The following is a 13,356-nucleotide window of genomic DNA, read 5'->3' as shown; positions in this document are numbered from 1 at the left end:
CAGTTTTTGTTGTTTTGTACATTTTATGGTTGACTCATTAAATAATATTTCTAATATTTCTCTCAAAACATGTGTTAATTTTTTTTTTCTGAGTTGGATGCTATTGATTTCATTTTGTAATAGTCTTACACATTATTCTATTTAACATATGATTTTAATTTTCTCTCTGTCCTTCTGGACTATACATTAGAGCCATCTTGCATTCTGTTTCAATTGACATAATGTTCCAATTCCTAACAGCTGACGTTTACCTCCTGAAGATGCCACATTTCTGGTGCAATTATGGTCACATCAGCACCTGTGTCTATCAGACCAGACAAAAAAACACCATTTATTTTTATTGTTAATTTTGGTCGTTGTTCATTTATAGAAGTTTTCCAAAAAATTTTCATTATGTTTTCTCCTAAATTTTCTGTTCTCTCTGTCTCAGCTGTTCCATCACCCCAAGCAGCCTGGTTTATTCCAATTGGCATTTGGTTATTTAATTGCTCTGAGTTAGGTTTCTTCTACAACTGCAGGAAAGGAAGGAACTGTATTTGTTGAGGGGGCCTGCCTGAGGCCCCTCTGGGAATTTCCCAAAGACCAAGGCAAAGATTACCTTGTCTGTCCCTTGTTGATCTACGTTTGTTAGTTCAATGTTTACCCTTACCACACTTTCTGCATATTCCAGAAGGAAGGGGCATTCTGTTGCCACTGTTCCTTGAATAAACATTCTTTCTAGGAATGCCCTGTTTACAGTCCCTTTTCAAATGTCCTTGTTTTCCACATCCAAAACATCTGACATTCCTCAAACCTCTTGAAATTGCTTCTCCTATACACATATCATCATGGCCATGAGACTCAACATTAAACATGTCTCTTATCCAAACTTAGAAGGGTGCAGATCTTGCATTTAACAGCTGATTATTCTCTTGTATGCTGCATTCGCATTCTCAAAAGCCAAAGATTCAATTATTATCTGGCTAACTTCTGAATTCGGGACCATTCTATTTACTGCTGAAGTCAGTCTTTGTAAGAAATCCATGAAGGATTCTTTTGAGCCCTGTATAGCTTTTGTGAATGACTCAGTTTTCTTTCCTGCTTCCTCAATTCTGTCCCATGCATTCAAGGTTGCCATTCGACATAGAATTAGGGTTTGGATATCATATAAACATTGTCTTTGTATTGCGGCATATTGGCCTTCTCCAACAAGCTGATCCTGGAACATTTCTACACCTCTAGCCCTCCACTGAATTTCTATGGTTTTAACTTCATCTCTGAACCACATTTTCCACTGCAGCTGTGTACTGAATTCCAGGACAGCATTTACCAGCTCTTTCCAGTCCTGAGGATTAATCTTATTACAAGTTGACCAGGAGTTTAACATTTGCTTTACAAATGGGGAATGCATGCCATAAGATACTATTGCCTCCTTAAACCTTCTTAAATCTAACATTTCAATGGGAGTCAATTATTTTGTGCATTCACTTGACCAGGTAGCTGCTGTATGGTTATTGCATAAATTAAGTTCGATTGTTTGAAAACAGGCTTTCTTTCTATAAGCTTATAATCCAATCCTGTAATAATTTCATGATTAAATTCTTCTGTCTGAGTCTGAATTTCTCTATAATTCATTGTAACAGGTTTTTCCAAAGCTGTTTTTATCTGTAGCTAGAGTTTTCCTGCCTTGCCTACAGTCAGGACAAATCCTTGTCACCTGCCAGTCCCATAGCTGCTCAGACCCAACCAAGTAAGCACAGAGACTTATATTGTTTACAAACTGTATGGCCATGGCAGGCTTCTTGCTAACTGTTCTTATAGCTTAAATTAATCCATTTCCATAAATCTATACCTTGCCACATGGCTCGTGGCTTACTGGCATCTTCACATTCTGTTTGTACTAGGGGCAGCTGGCAGTGACTCCTTCTGCCTTCCTGTTCTTTCTTTTCCTCTCTCTGTTAGCCCCTCCTATCATTCCTGCCTAGCCACTGGCCAGTCAGTGTTTTATTTATTGACCAATCAGAGAAATTTGACATACAGACCATCCCACAGCACAGCCAAGTGTGGACCATCTCAGATACCTGCACTCAGGCCCGTGGTCCTAATCATCCTCTCTGCGGACCTGCTGGCTAAAGTCAAGAGGAACCCGAGAACGGGCTCCCACAGGACATACACAACATCCCACAGCACTCCCCCACCCCTTTTTTTCAAAAAGGAAGCTTCTAACCTTAACAAAGTAAAATTAATATAATTTGGGAATTTGGGTGCAGCTTCTCTTACTACTTCCTGTTGTAGGGTGGCGCTGTATCTTATGGGGATACAAAGAAAATGTTAGGATTATGGAATAGTCCATGAAGCTGTATTGTCTGAGCCAGTTGTCTTGAATCCGATCTGGATGTTGGATCATCTGGGCCATGGTGACATTGGAAAACTTTCAGGGAGTCTTGGCTGGTCAAACCTGATGTATCTTAATCTGGAACAAATCCATAGCCTTTGGCTTTCTGTGGGAACAAAAGCAGAGTCTCTTTTCCAAAGCAACACATCCTTACATCCAACTTTTGAAGTCAAGGTATCTTTAATATATACATATTGGTTTAACTCAATATCTTTTACGATCAAATGTTTTTCTGCAGCTAAAAATCCCAAAGACAACATAATCCAGATTCTCTGTGTAATATTCATCTTTACATGGCTTATTTTTATATTAATTTTACTGTCTCTTTAAAGATTTTATTTTTAATACCATGTATTTGTTTATATAACTGTATATATCACCTTTTTTGTCTCTTTCAAGCCTACATATATTTTACACACATTGTAAAGCATTTAAAGTCTTGTTCCATCTGAATCTGTCTTATTGTGAATCTAATCTGTCTTATTGTGAATCTATTGCTTTAAACTGCAGCATTTGTAAGACTGAATCAGTGCTATGGCTGCTGGCTCTGCCCACCTCAGGTTCCCAACATGGCACGTTTACCGCCAGCTCTGGGAGCTATCGTGGGTCTATGCTTTTATCCAAACAGCATGTAGTCCAGAAACCTCTTGTTTTGTTTTGTACAAGCAAAGGCTAATTCTACCACGCAGCTTAATGTGCCACTTGCAGAGGCCTCCTTCCCACAATACAGCAGATTGAACATACACGCTAGGAATGCACCAGTAGCTCAAACCGGCAAGCTGCTGCTCATTTGAGAGAGATAATTAGGAAACTGTTTTTAGCTCTGTTTTAGAATCCTTTCTCAGGTTTTAGGTGGAAACTCTTGCTAACACGTTGGGCACCATTTGTAGCTAGAGTTTTCCTGCCTTGCCCACAGTTAGGACAAATCTTTGTCACCTGCCAGTCCCACAGCTGCTCAGACCCAACCAAGTAAACACAGAGACTTATTTTGCTTACAAACTGTATGGCCGTGGCAGGCTTCTTACTAACTGTTCTTATAGCTTAAATTAATCCATTTTCATAAATCTATACCTTGCCATGTGGCTCATGGCTTACTGGCATCTTCACATTCTGCTTGTCCTGGCGACAACTGGCAGTGACTCCTTTTGCCTTCCTGTTCTTTCTTTTCTCCTCTCTGTTAGTCCCTCCTATACTTTCTGCCTAGCCACTGGCCAGTCAGTGTTTTATTTATTGACCAATCAGAGAAATTTGAAATACAGACCATCCCACAGCACATCCAAGTGTAGACCATCTCAGACACCTGCACTCAGGCCCATGGTCCTAATCATCCTCTATGCGGACCTGCTGGGTAAAGCCAGGAGGAACCCAAGAATGGGCTCCCACAGGACATACAGAACATCCCACAGCATTTATCCTGGCACTTAAATTGTCTATCTTTTTAAATAGTAAAATAAGGATAAGGAAAGGAATAATATGCAAAATTGGTGTAATGTATATCCCATCAACATTATGCTTCTCATATAATTGTTCCATTTTCAGACTGCCTAAAGTTTTATCAAACAAAGACCAATTTCCTTCTAGTGTACAAATAATACCCTTTTTTAATATGGAAAATTTTTTTCTCTTTTAAGCAGTTTTTTCTTTTAAAATATCTGATATCTTAATTGACTTACCAAGTCTGTGTAGAACAGTAGAAATCTGAGGGAATTTCAAAACAGCTACCTAGTGTCTGAGATGGGAATCCAAAGACCAAGAGAGGAAGAAAGAAAGAAAGAAAGAAAGAAAGAAAGAAAGAAAGGAAGGAAGGAAGGAAGGAAGGAAGGAAGGAAGGAAGGAAGGGTAGCCACGCGTTCTGGCTAAAAGCTTAAATCTATTCACGTGCTCCCTCTTGAGCTGATTAAAGCCTGAGCTATGGCTTCCTTAAGCTATGATCACATGAGTTGGTGATTTGGCCTCAAGCAGCTTCAACTGCAGCTATGATCCAGTGCAGCTGTGACTGAGTGCAATCGGACAAGTAACTTTGGCCAGGCTTAGGGCCTGTAAACTCTGGCTAAGTTGGGGCCAAGCCGGACCCAGCTGGGCTGAGCTGGGTTGAGCTGGGCCAAGCCTGACCTGTATCCACCAATGGTTTTTAATGAATTCTTGACACATGGGTGACAAATGTAGATGTAATTCTAAATGGTCTTATTAAATAAAAACAGTTTTTTTTTTTTTTTTTCTTAAGTTTCTTGCATGATTGGTTTTGACTATTATATTGTAGTTAATATCTACTATATGGTCTTATTAAATAAGAAACACAGAGCCAACTAAAGAGTTAAAAGCTCAGAGATTGAGCAATAGCCAAGAGCTAAGACCACCTTATCTTAGCACTCACTGATGTCACTTCCCCTGAGAGAGAGAACTTTTCCTGTGTCCTGTCTTTTTATTGACTTTCTGTTCTGCCTTCTCGTTAGTTCTAAACACAACTAAATGACTTCTTAGTCACTGCCTGTCTATACAGACCTCCAGGTCTCTATGGTTGGTACTGGGATTAAAGACATGTGCCACCATGATGGCTATGTCCTTGAACACAGTGATTTCGCCTGCCATGTTTTGGGTTAAGGGCATGTGCTACCACTACCAGACTTCTGCTTAATTGCTTACTCTTAGCTCTGATCCCCAGGCAATATTATTAACATATAAATAAAATCACATTTCAGCACAAATGAAATATCACCATATTTATTAATGTTTCTTTTGCATATTTTGGTCCTCTTATATTTCGGGTATAAATGTCCAAAATTGAAACTTCATCTTGGTGGATCTTTCCTGTGATGCGTATGTAATGTCCTTCCCTATTTCTTTTGATTGATTTTAGTTTGAAGTCTATTTTGTTAGATATTAGGATAGCTACACCAGCTTGCTCCTTAAGTCCATTTGATTAAAAAGTATTTTCCCAGCCTTTTTCTCTGAGTTAGTGTCTGTCTTTAAGTTGAGGTGTGTTTCTTGTATGCAGCAGAAGGATGGGTCCTGATTTCATATCCATTCTGTTATCCTGTGTGTGTGTGTGTGTGTGTGTGTGTGTGTGTGTGTGTGTGTGTTTGGTTTTTCGAGACAGGGTTTCTCTGTGTAGCTTTGCGCCTTTCCTGCAAACTCACTTTGGAGACCAGGCTGGCCTCGAACTCACAGAGATCCGCCTGCCTCTGCTTCCCAAGTGCTGGGATTAAAGGCTTGCGCCACCACCGCCCTGCCTGTGTGTTTTTTATAGGTAAATTAAGTCCCTTGATATTAAGGGTTATTAATGACCAGTGACTGTTAATTACTATTATCTTTTGGTGGTAGAGTGTGTGTATTTCTCCTCTTTGGGATCTACTGCTGTGGGGTTATCTATTTCCTGTGTTTTCATGGATGTATCTGATTTCCTTAGTTTGGATTTTTCCTTCTAGTTCTTTCTGTAGGGCTGAATTTATGAACAGGTATTGTTTAAATAGTTTTGTCTTGGGATGTCTTGTTCACTCTGTCTATGGTGATTTTCCTGGGTATATTAGTCTAGGCTGGTATCCATGGTCTCTTAGTGTCAGCATTACATCTGTCCAGGACCTTCTGGCTTTCAAAGTCTCCATTGAGAAGTCGGGAGTTATTCTGATGGATTTGGCTTTATAAGTCACTTGGCATTTTTTCTTTGCTGCTCTTAATATTCTTTATTCTTTATGTTTAGTGGTGAGGGGACCTTTTTTGGGTCTAGTCTCCTTGGAGTTCTATAAGCTTCTTGTATCTTCATAGGTATTACTTTAAGTTGTGAAAGTTTTCTTGTATGATATTTTTAAAATATATTTTCTGTGCCTTTGAGTAGATATTCTTCTCCTTTTTCTATCCCTATTATTCTTAGATTTGGCCTTTTCATGGTGTCCCAGATTTAAATAGGAAACGTAGTCAAATGCAGAGTTAAATGCCCAAGAGGTCAGAGTAGCAGCCAAGAACTAAGACCAAGACCGCCTTCTTATCCCTCGCTGTCATCCTTCCCCTCAGAAAGAGACCTACTTTCTATGTGTCTGTCTTTTTATTGACTTTCTGTTCTGCCTTCTCATTGTTTCTAAACCTAACCACAAGACTTCTTCCTCACTGCCTGTCTATACAGACCTCCAGGTCTCTATAGTTGGTACTTGGATTAAAGGCATGTGTCACAAAGCTGGCTGTGTCCTTGAACACACAGACTTTTCCTGCCATGTGATAGGATTAAGGGCATGTGCTACCACTGCCAGACTTCTGCCATATGGCTTGCTATTAGCTCTGATGCCCACGTAACTTTATTTATTAGCATGCAAATAAAATCACATTTCCCCACAAATAAAATATCAGTATACACATACATATGTGCAAGCAAGATGCGTACACATTAGCTAAACAATATAAATCTAAAACAAGTTTCCAGCAGGTAAAAACAAAACAAAACAAAACAAAACAAAACACCCAGAAGAATCTTCCTTTTCTCTCCCCCTTCATTCTTTACCTGTCTTTTTCTTCCTTCCTTGTGTTCTTTGTCAATAATTTCCTGTATTTCAACCATGAATATTTAGACTTCTAATTTAAATGAAAAAATTAGATTTATTTTGCGTATTATTGTTTTGGCTGCATGTATGTAAGTATACCATGTACATGCCTGGTGCTAGCAGAAGCATAAGAGGATGTCAGGGCTTCTGGGACTGGAGTTACAGATGGCTATGAGCCACCATGTGGATGCAGCAAATCAAACTGGTTCTTCTGTAAGAAACACAAATGCTTTTAACTGCTGAGCTAACTTTGCAGCTCTAGATTTCAAATTAAAACTATAGCATCAATCATGTAACATCAAGAAAAAAGGAGAAAGCAGAGAAATTTGATTCTGAGGCTGAACTTGGATATATAGAAAAATATGGGAGAGAGGGAGAGTTTGAAAGATTGATATTTAATACAATTCCAAATAAATCCTAAAAATTAATTTTATCAATATTCAAAATTTAGTTATAAATGTTACATGGACAGACAAAAGATGAGAATAATTAAAATAATAATATACTGTAATACTATAACATAATATCAATTCTATAAGTTTATAAAACAAATTTTTAGAATTGTTACTAACATTTTCAGGACTTACCATATAGCTACAGTCATTTAGACTGTGTGTTTTGGGGGGCAGACCGGACATTAAAGAAATTGAACAGAAAATCTAGAAGTAAACTCACACGAATACTGACAATAATCTCTCAGAAAGAAGCAAAGGAAATTGAAGAAATTAAGTATAGTCTTTTTAACACATGGCTGGAAGACTAGGACATTCAGAAGCAAAGAAACAACTTAGATAAAGAACTTACAAATTCATAAAATTTAGTCAAATGGGCCATAAATCTAGATGTGAAGTGCCACAGTTAGATCTTTTTTTTTTAATTTTTAATTTTTTATTTATTTTTTTTTTGAGACAGTGTTTCTCTGTGTAGCTTTGTGCCTTTTCTGGAACTTACTTGGTAGCCCAGGCTGGCCTCGAACTCACAGAGATTCACCTGCCTCTGCCTTCCAAGTGCTGGGATTAAAGGCGTGCAACACCACTGCCCGGGTAGATCTTTTCAAAGATAACTCTAGACACGTTTTAGTTTGGCAATAAGGTAACAGATGGACAGCTAACAACAGGTCTATGAGCAAGATACTTAATTTCATTGAAATTAAGTTTCTGTTTCATGACATTGTTAACTGAATTACTAGACAAGTCATAGACTGGGAGAAATTTTGCAATACACATATCTGATAATAGACTCATATCTCAAACATACAAAGAATTCTTTGAAAAGTTTAAAAAATATTTTTAATTACTGGAGCATCTGTGTGCCTCTGCATGTGTATGAACGTACATGTGTGTCTAGGTTTCCAGAGAGGATAGAAGAGGTCATTAGATTCCCTGGTGCTTGAGTTACAGACAGTAGTGAGACAACTGACATGGGTACTGAGATCTGAACTTTGGTCCTCACCAATAGACAGGTCATCCAGACAAAATTAAACAGAGAAATGCTGGAGATGAATATCATAAATCAAATGAACCCAAAAGACATATACAGAGTAATTCACCCCCACACAAAGAATATACTTTCTTCTCAGCAACTCATGGAACTTTCTCCACAATTGACCACGTACTTGGATACAAAGAAAGTCTCAACAGATATAATAAAAGTGAAATAACACCATGCATCCTATCTGACTGCCATGGATTACAGCTGGATATCATCAACAACAGGAAGTATACAAACTCATGGACACCAACTCACCACTGAATGAAAAAATGGGTTAAGACAGCTATTAAGAAAGAAATAATAAAAATGAAAACACAACATACCCAAACCTATGGGACACAATGAAAGCAGTTATAAGAGGCAAGTTCACAGCACTAAGTGCCTACATTAAAAATTGGAGAGACCTCATATTAGTAACTTAGTGGCACAGCTGAAAGCTCTAGAACAACAAGAAGAATTGACACCCCAAAGGAACAGACAGCAAGAAATAATCAACCTCAGGACTGAAATCAAAACAATAGAAACAATACAAAAATCCTGAAATGAAGAGTTAGTTCTTAGAGAAAATAGAAGATTGAAAAATCATTAGCCAAATTAGCTAGAAGATGGAGAAAGAAGATCCAAATATATAGAATATATTGTTATGGAGAGACAAAGGGAAACTAAAATAGGATTAAATAGGGATACGGATTAAAGAGAAGGGTAAAAGGAGGGAATACATGGGAGGAATAATTAACATCAAAGTTCATTTAAAAATCATATGGAAACCTACTACTGTGCCTAAATTATATTCATATATAAAAGGAATCTAAATGGAGTCACCAAATAATAAGAAGGACAATGTTCCAACTAGACATCTTATGCCACCATGTAAAACCTTCAGTGCCAAGAATGGGTTACATCTTGTTGAGTTGTTGGCTAAAGGGCCCCATGAAAAGCCACAAGCATCACAGGCTATCACCAAGGGCATTGGATACTCTCCACAAAGTGCTGGTAAGGCCTTTTGATGAAGACAACATTTAATATATCTCATTAAACACAGAGAAGACAAGCTGGTACTTAACTAGAAGCTTCATACCTACGATTAGTGTTCATGGTACTAGAAGGTACTCTGTGTGCATGCTACCAGAGGAGATAGTTAATTATCAACCCTGCTACAAATCCTGTGATTTACAACAGTGATCTGTCTGCAAGACATAGTGGCACTACACTGCCACAAACATTATGGAAGTAATTAACCACTTTTTGAATGGATTTATGGCCCACTCCATGAGATGGAAGTCACACCTGACACTGATAAAGTGGTGAAGAACTTGAGACTATATATGCTATGGCCTAGGGGAAAATCAAATACTATTATTCTGCTAAAGGAACATAGCAATAAAATGACTTTCAGTGACATTCTTCTATACACACATGTTAGTGCCTCACTCCTATAGACACTTCCTGTAGTAGATATGGGAGCACACCCACACACAGAGCCTGTTCAGGCAGGGTAGGTCTCATGCCCAGGAAGAGTCAGCAAACACAAAACAAACTCAACAGTATTTTTGTAGATTTTTTTTGTCTTATTTTGTTTTGTTTGGGCATTTTTTCTTATTGTTCCTTTGTATATTTTGGTTTCTGTTTTTGTGGGGGAGTATTGTGTGTTTGTTGTTTTTTTTTAGGGGGAACATAAAGTTGGAAGAATAGATTGTTATGGAATATCTGGGAAGAATTGATCAAAATGTATTTTTTGAGGGGAAACTTGATCAAAATATATTTTGATTTTTTTTCAATAAAAGAGAAAAACAATAAGGCTCTTGCTTTGTAGCTGAGGCTTACCCCAAATTAATGATTTTCCTGTCTCAGAATCCCAAGTGCTAGGGTTCAGAAGTGAACCACCTGGTGGCCTTCAGATTTACCGCAGTCCTTCCTCCTCTCTTTTTACCCCTCCCTTCATGTGCTGAATATTGAATCCAGAGCCTTGTGCCTGCTTGGCCTGACAAGGTGCAGGTTTGACAATTGGAGAAGAAATAGGAACCTAAGGTTTGACATGATCTCCCACCCAATGACTTGCCTTTGGCTGGCTTCTCTGCCTTCCTCTGTGGCCTGTCTATATTACCTGCCTAGTCACAAAGACAAAGTGATCTTGTTAACCTCAAGTCAGACCAGTCATTTTCTAGCAAAACCTTAACAGTTACTCAGAGTAAAAACTAAATCCTTCACTAAATTAAAAAGGTTTTAATTTGCCGGGTGGTGGTGGCTCATGCCTTTAATCTCAGCACTTGGGAGACAGAGGCAGGCAGATCTCTGTGAGTTTGAGGCCAGCCTGTTCTTCAGAGTGAGTTCCAGCACAGGCTCCAAAGCCACACAGAGAAACTCTGTCTTGAAAGACTAAAAAACAAATTAATTATGTGTAGTTATTATGCGTTTGTGTATGTGGGTATAGGTACCCTCAGAGAGCAGAGGCATCGAATCTCCTGGAGTTCGAGTTTCAAGTTGTTCTGAGTGCCTGAGGTTGGTGATGGGAACTGAACTTGAGTTTTCCACAAAAGCAGTATATACTTTTAATCATTGAGCTACCTATCTAGCCTCAAACCCTATTAACTTTGGTTTTGTGTCTATCAGATAATACTTAGAAACAGAAACATCCTTTATGACAAAGATTCAAATTCTCTCTCTCTCTTTCTCTCTCTCTCTCTCTCTCTCTCTCTCTCTCTCTCTCTCTCTCTCTCTCTCTCTCTCTTTCACTTTTGTGTTTTGTTTTTGAGACAGGGTTTCTCTGTGTAGCCATTTGTCTTGGAACTCACTCTATAGATCAGGTTGGCCTTGAACTCCCAGTAATATCCCTGCCTCTGCCTCCAGAGTGGTAGGATTAAGGGCGTTCATCACCACCAACCTGTTCAAATTCATTTATATTATGTAGGGCAAAGTTGTCATATTCTTTGAAAAAAAATTGACACAAAGTCTCTCTATACCTCCTTGTCTAGCTTGGAACTTGATATCTATATCAGATTGACGTGAAACTCACAAAGATCTTCCATCCTCTTCCTCCTAAGTGCTTAGATTAAAGGTGTTACATCATCACTCCTGGCCTCTTTTATAAAAAAATTTTTTAAAAAATGCATTCCAAATGTATTTTTAATTGACACAAAAATCCTATTTTCTCTTACTTCTTCTGATCACTGTTTAAGACAAAGTGTGACTGTAATGCATAATAAACACTACTTCTGAGGACATAGTAGTGAAGTTGTAGGTATGTTTTATTATATTATGAACAACTGATCTTGCAACCTAAGTATCTGTAAATTTTGGTTAACTGCCAGTTGAAGAAGAATTTGAGAGTAAGGATAATACTGTAGTGGTAGAGTACTTGCCTAGTATATTCAAGGCTTTAGGGTCAATATTCAGACACACACACACACACACACACACACACACACACACACACACACACTTTAAAACATAAAAGAACATGATGTCTTCTCAAAAGGTGACTTTATTTTTTATAACCATCAGAGATAGATTATATTTTTATACTTACCTGCTGTTGTAATTTCAATGTGGTAGAAAACGTTTCCAGTATATGAGATTTTAAGAGAACCAGTTACAGAAGAACTCTTCACAGATTCTTCTACTCCAAATGGTTCTATTATTTCTGTGAGAACTGAGGTATGAAATCCCAAAGGACCATTGGCATGTACTAGCAATTTTCTGATATAAGCATTTCCATTTTTACTAAAAGCAAACCAACAAACATATAAAATGGATATGACAGTGGCTTAAATAAGCAGGCATATTAACATATAGTTTACAAATAAAATATACCAATACTAGGATTGATGATAGTAATATACCAGCTAACAAATGACTATTTAGCAAATAGTTGTTCAAAGTTTTTAGATGCCAACAAAATGGCCTATAAAACATACATTTTTACACTTAAAATGGACAAAGATTATCTATCTATCTATCTATCTATCTATCTATCTATCTATCATCTATCTATCTACCATCTATGTACCTACACTCTATGTGCCATCTATCAATCATCTACCTATTTATCATCTATCATCTATCTACATATCTATCTATGTATCTATCTATATCTATCTATTTATCTATCTATCTATCTATCTATCATCTGTGTATCTATTTATCATCTCTTTTGTGTTGGAGATAAAACCTAGCATCATGACTGTTAGGCCAATGCTATACCTCTGATCCACATCCCCAACCTATAAATATCTTTAGCTGTCAGAATTCCACAGAGATAATATTTGAATGGAAATAGCTGCACATTCACTACTGCTGTGATTGTAAATTAAGACAAGTTTCCTAGAAAGCAATTTGACACTTTACATTCGAATGAAAAAAATAAAAAATGAAGAGACATGACTCCTCCTAGGTATGGTGAAGGAGATTTAGTGTAGCTAAGGAGAGAATAATCAGAGGCATCTGGAAGAGTCCAGACTGAACATGGCCACGAAAAGAGAGAGTGGAGAGTGAGAAGAGAAGAAAGAGGGAGCAAACAGAATAAGGTAGAGAGGTCTTATAATTCCAACACTGTGGAGATGGGTTCAGACACACACACACACACACACAGAGACAGAAGAGAGAGAGAGAGAGAGAGAGAGAGAGAGAGAGAGAGACAGAGAGAGAGAGAGAGAGAGAGAGAGAGAGAGAGAGAGAGAGAGAGAGAGAGACAGAGAGAAGAGAGAGAGAGAGAGAGAGAGAAGGGGTAGATGGCAAGCAAGCACAGAAAGAGCAACACATCATACATCATCAGGACTGGAAATTTAAAATAACAAAACCTTAAAACACTAACAATGTCAAATGTTGGTAAGAATGTATGAAAGAAATTCTAATTCATTGCTGGTGGGAATGTAGAAAGGTATGGTGAGTTAGGCATTTTCCTTTAATTTCAAACATATTCTTACCACATGCAATATTCTTAGGTATTTACCTAAGTGAATTGAA

The 13,356-nt window shown here is 37.8% G+C and overlaps 1 protein-coding gene across 1 annotated transcript in view; it reads right to left on the bottom strand.

Moving 5' to 3' along the window:
* LOC114688248 (cation channel sperm-associated protein subunit beta-like) overlaps positions 1–13,356 on the bottom strand; it is a 79,168-nt gene that overhangs the window by 34,592 nt on the left and 31,220 nt on the right. The window contains exon 4 of the mRNA XM_037210999.1: positions 11,921–12,114. Within this exon, the coding sequence (XP_037066894.1) occupies positions 11,921–12,114 (194 nt within the window). The remainder of the gene's footprint in view (positions 1–11,920; positions 12,115–13,356) is intronic.

The sequence above is a fragment of the Peromyscus leucopus genome, chromosome 14 (assembly GCF_004664715.2).
Source record: "Peromyscus leucopus breed LL Stock chromosome 14, UCI_PerLeu_2.1, whole genome shotgun sequence".
Lineage (NCBI taxonomy): Eukaryota > Metazoa > Chordata > Mammalia > Rodentia > Cricetidae > Peromyscus > Peromyscus leucopus.
This window is presented reverse-complemented; position numbering and strand designations above follow the sequence as displayed.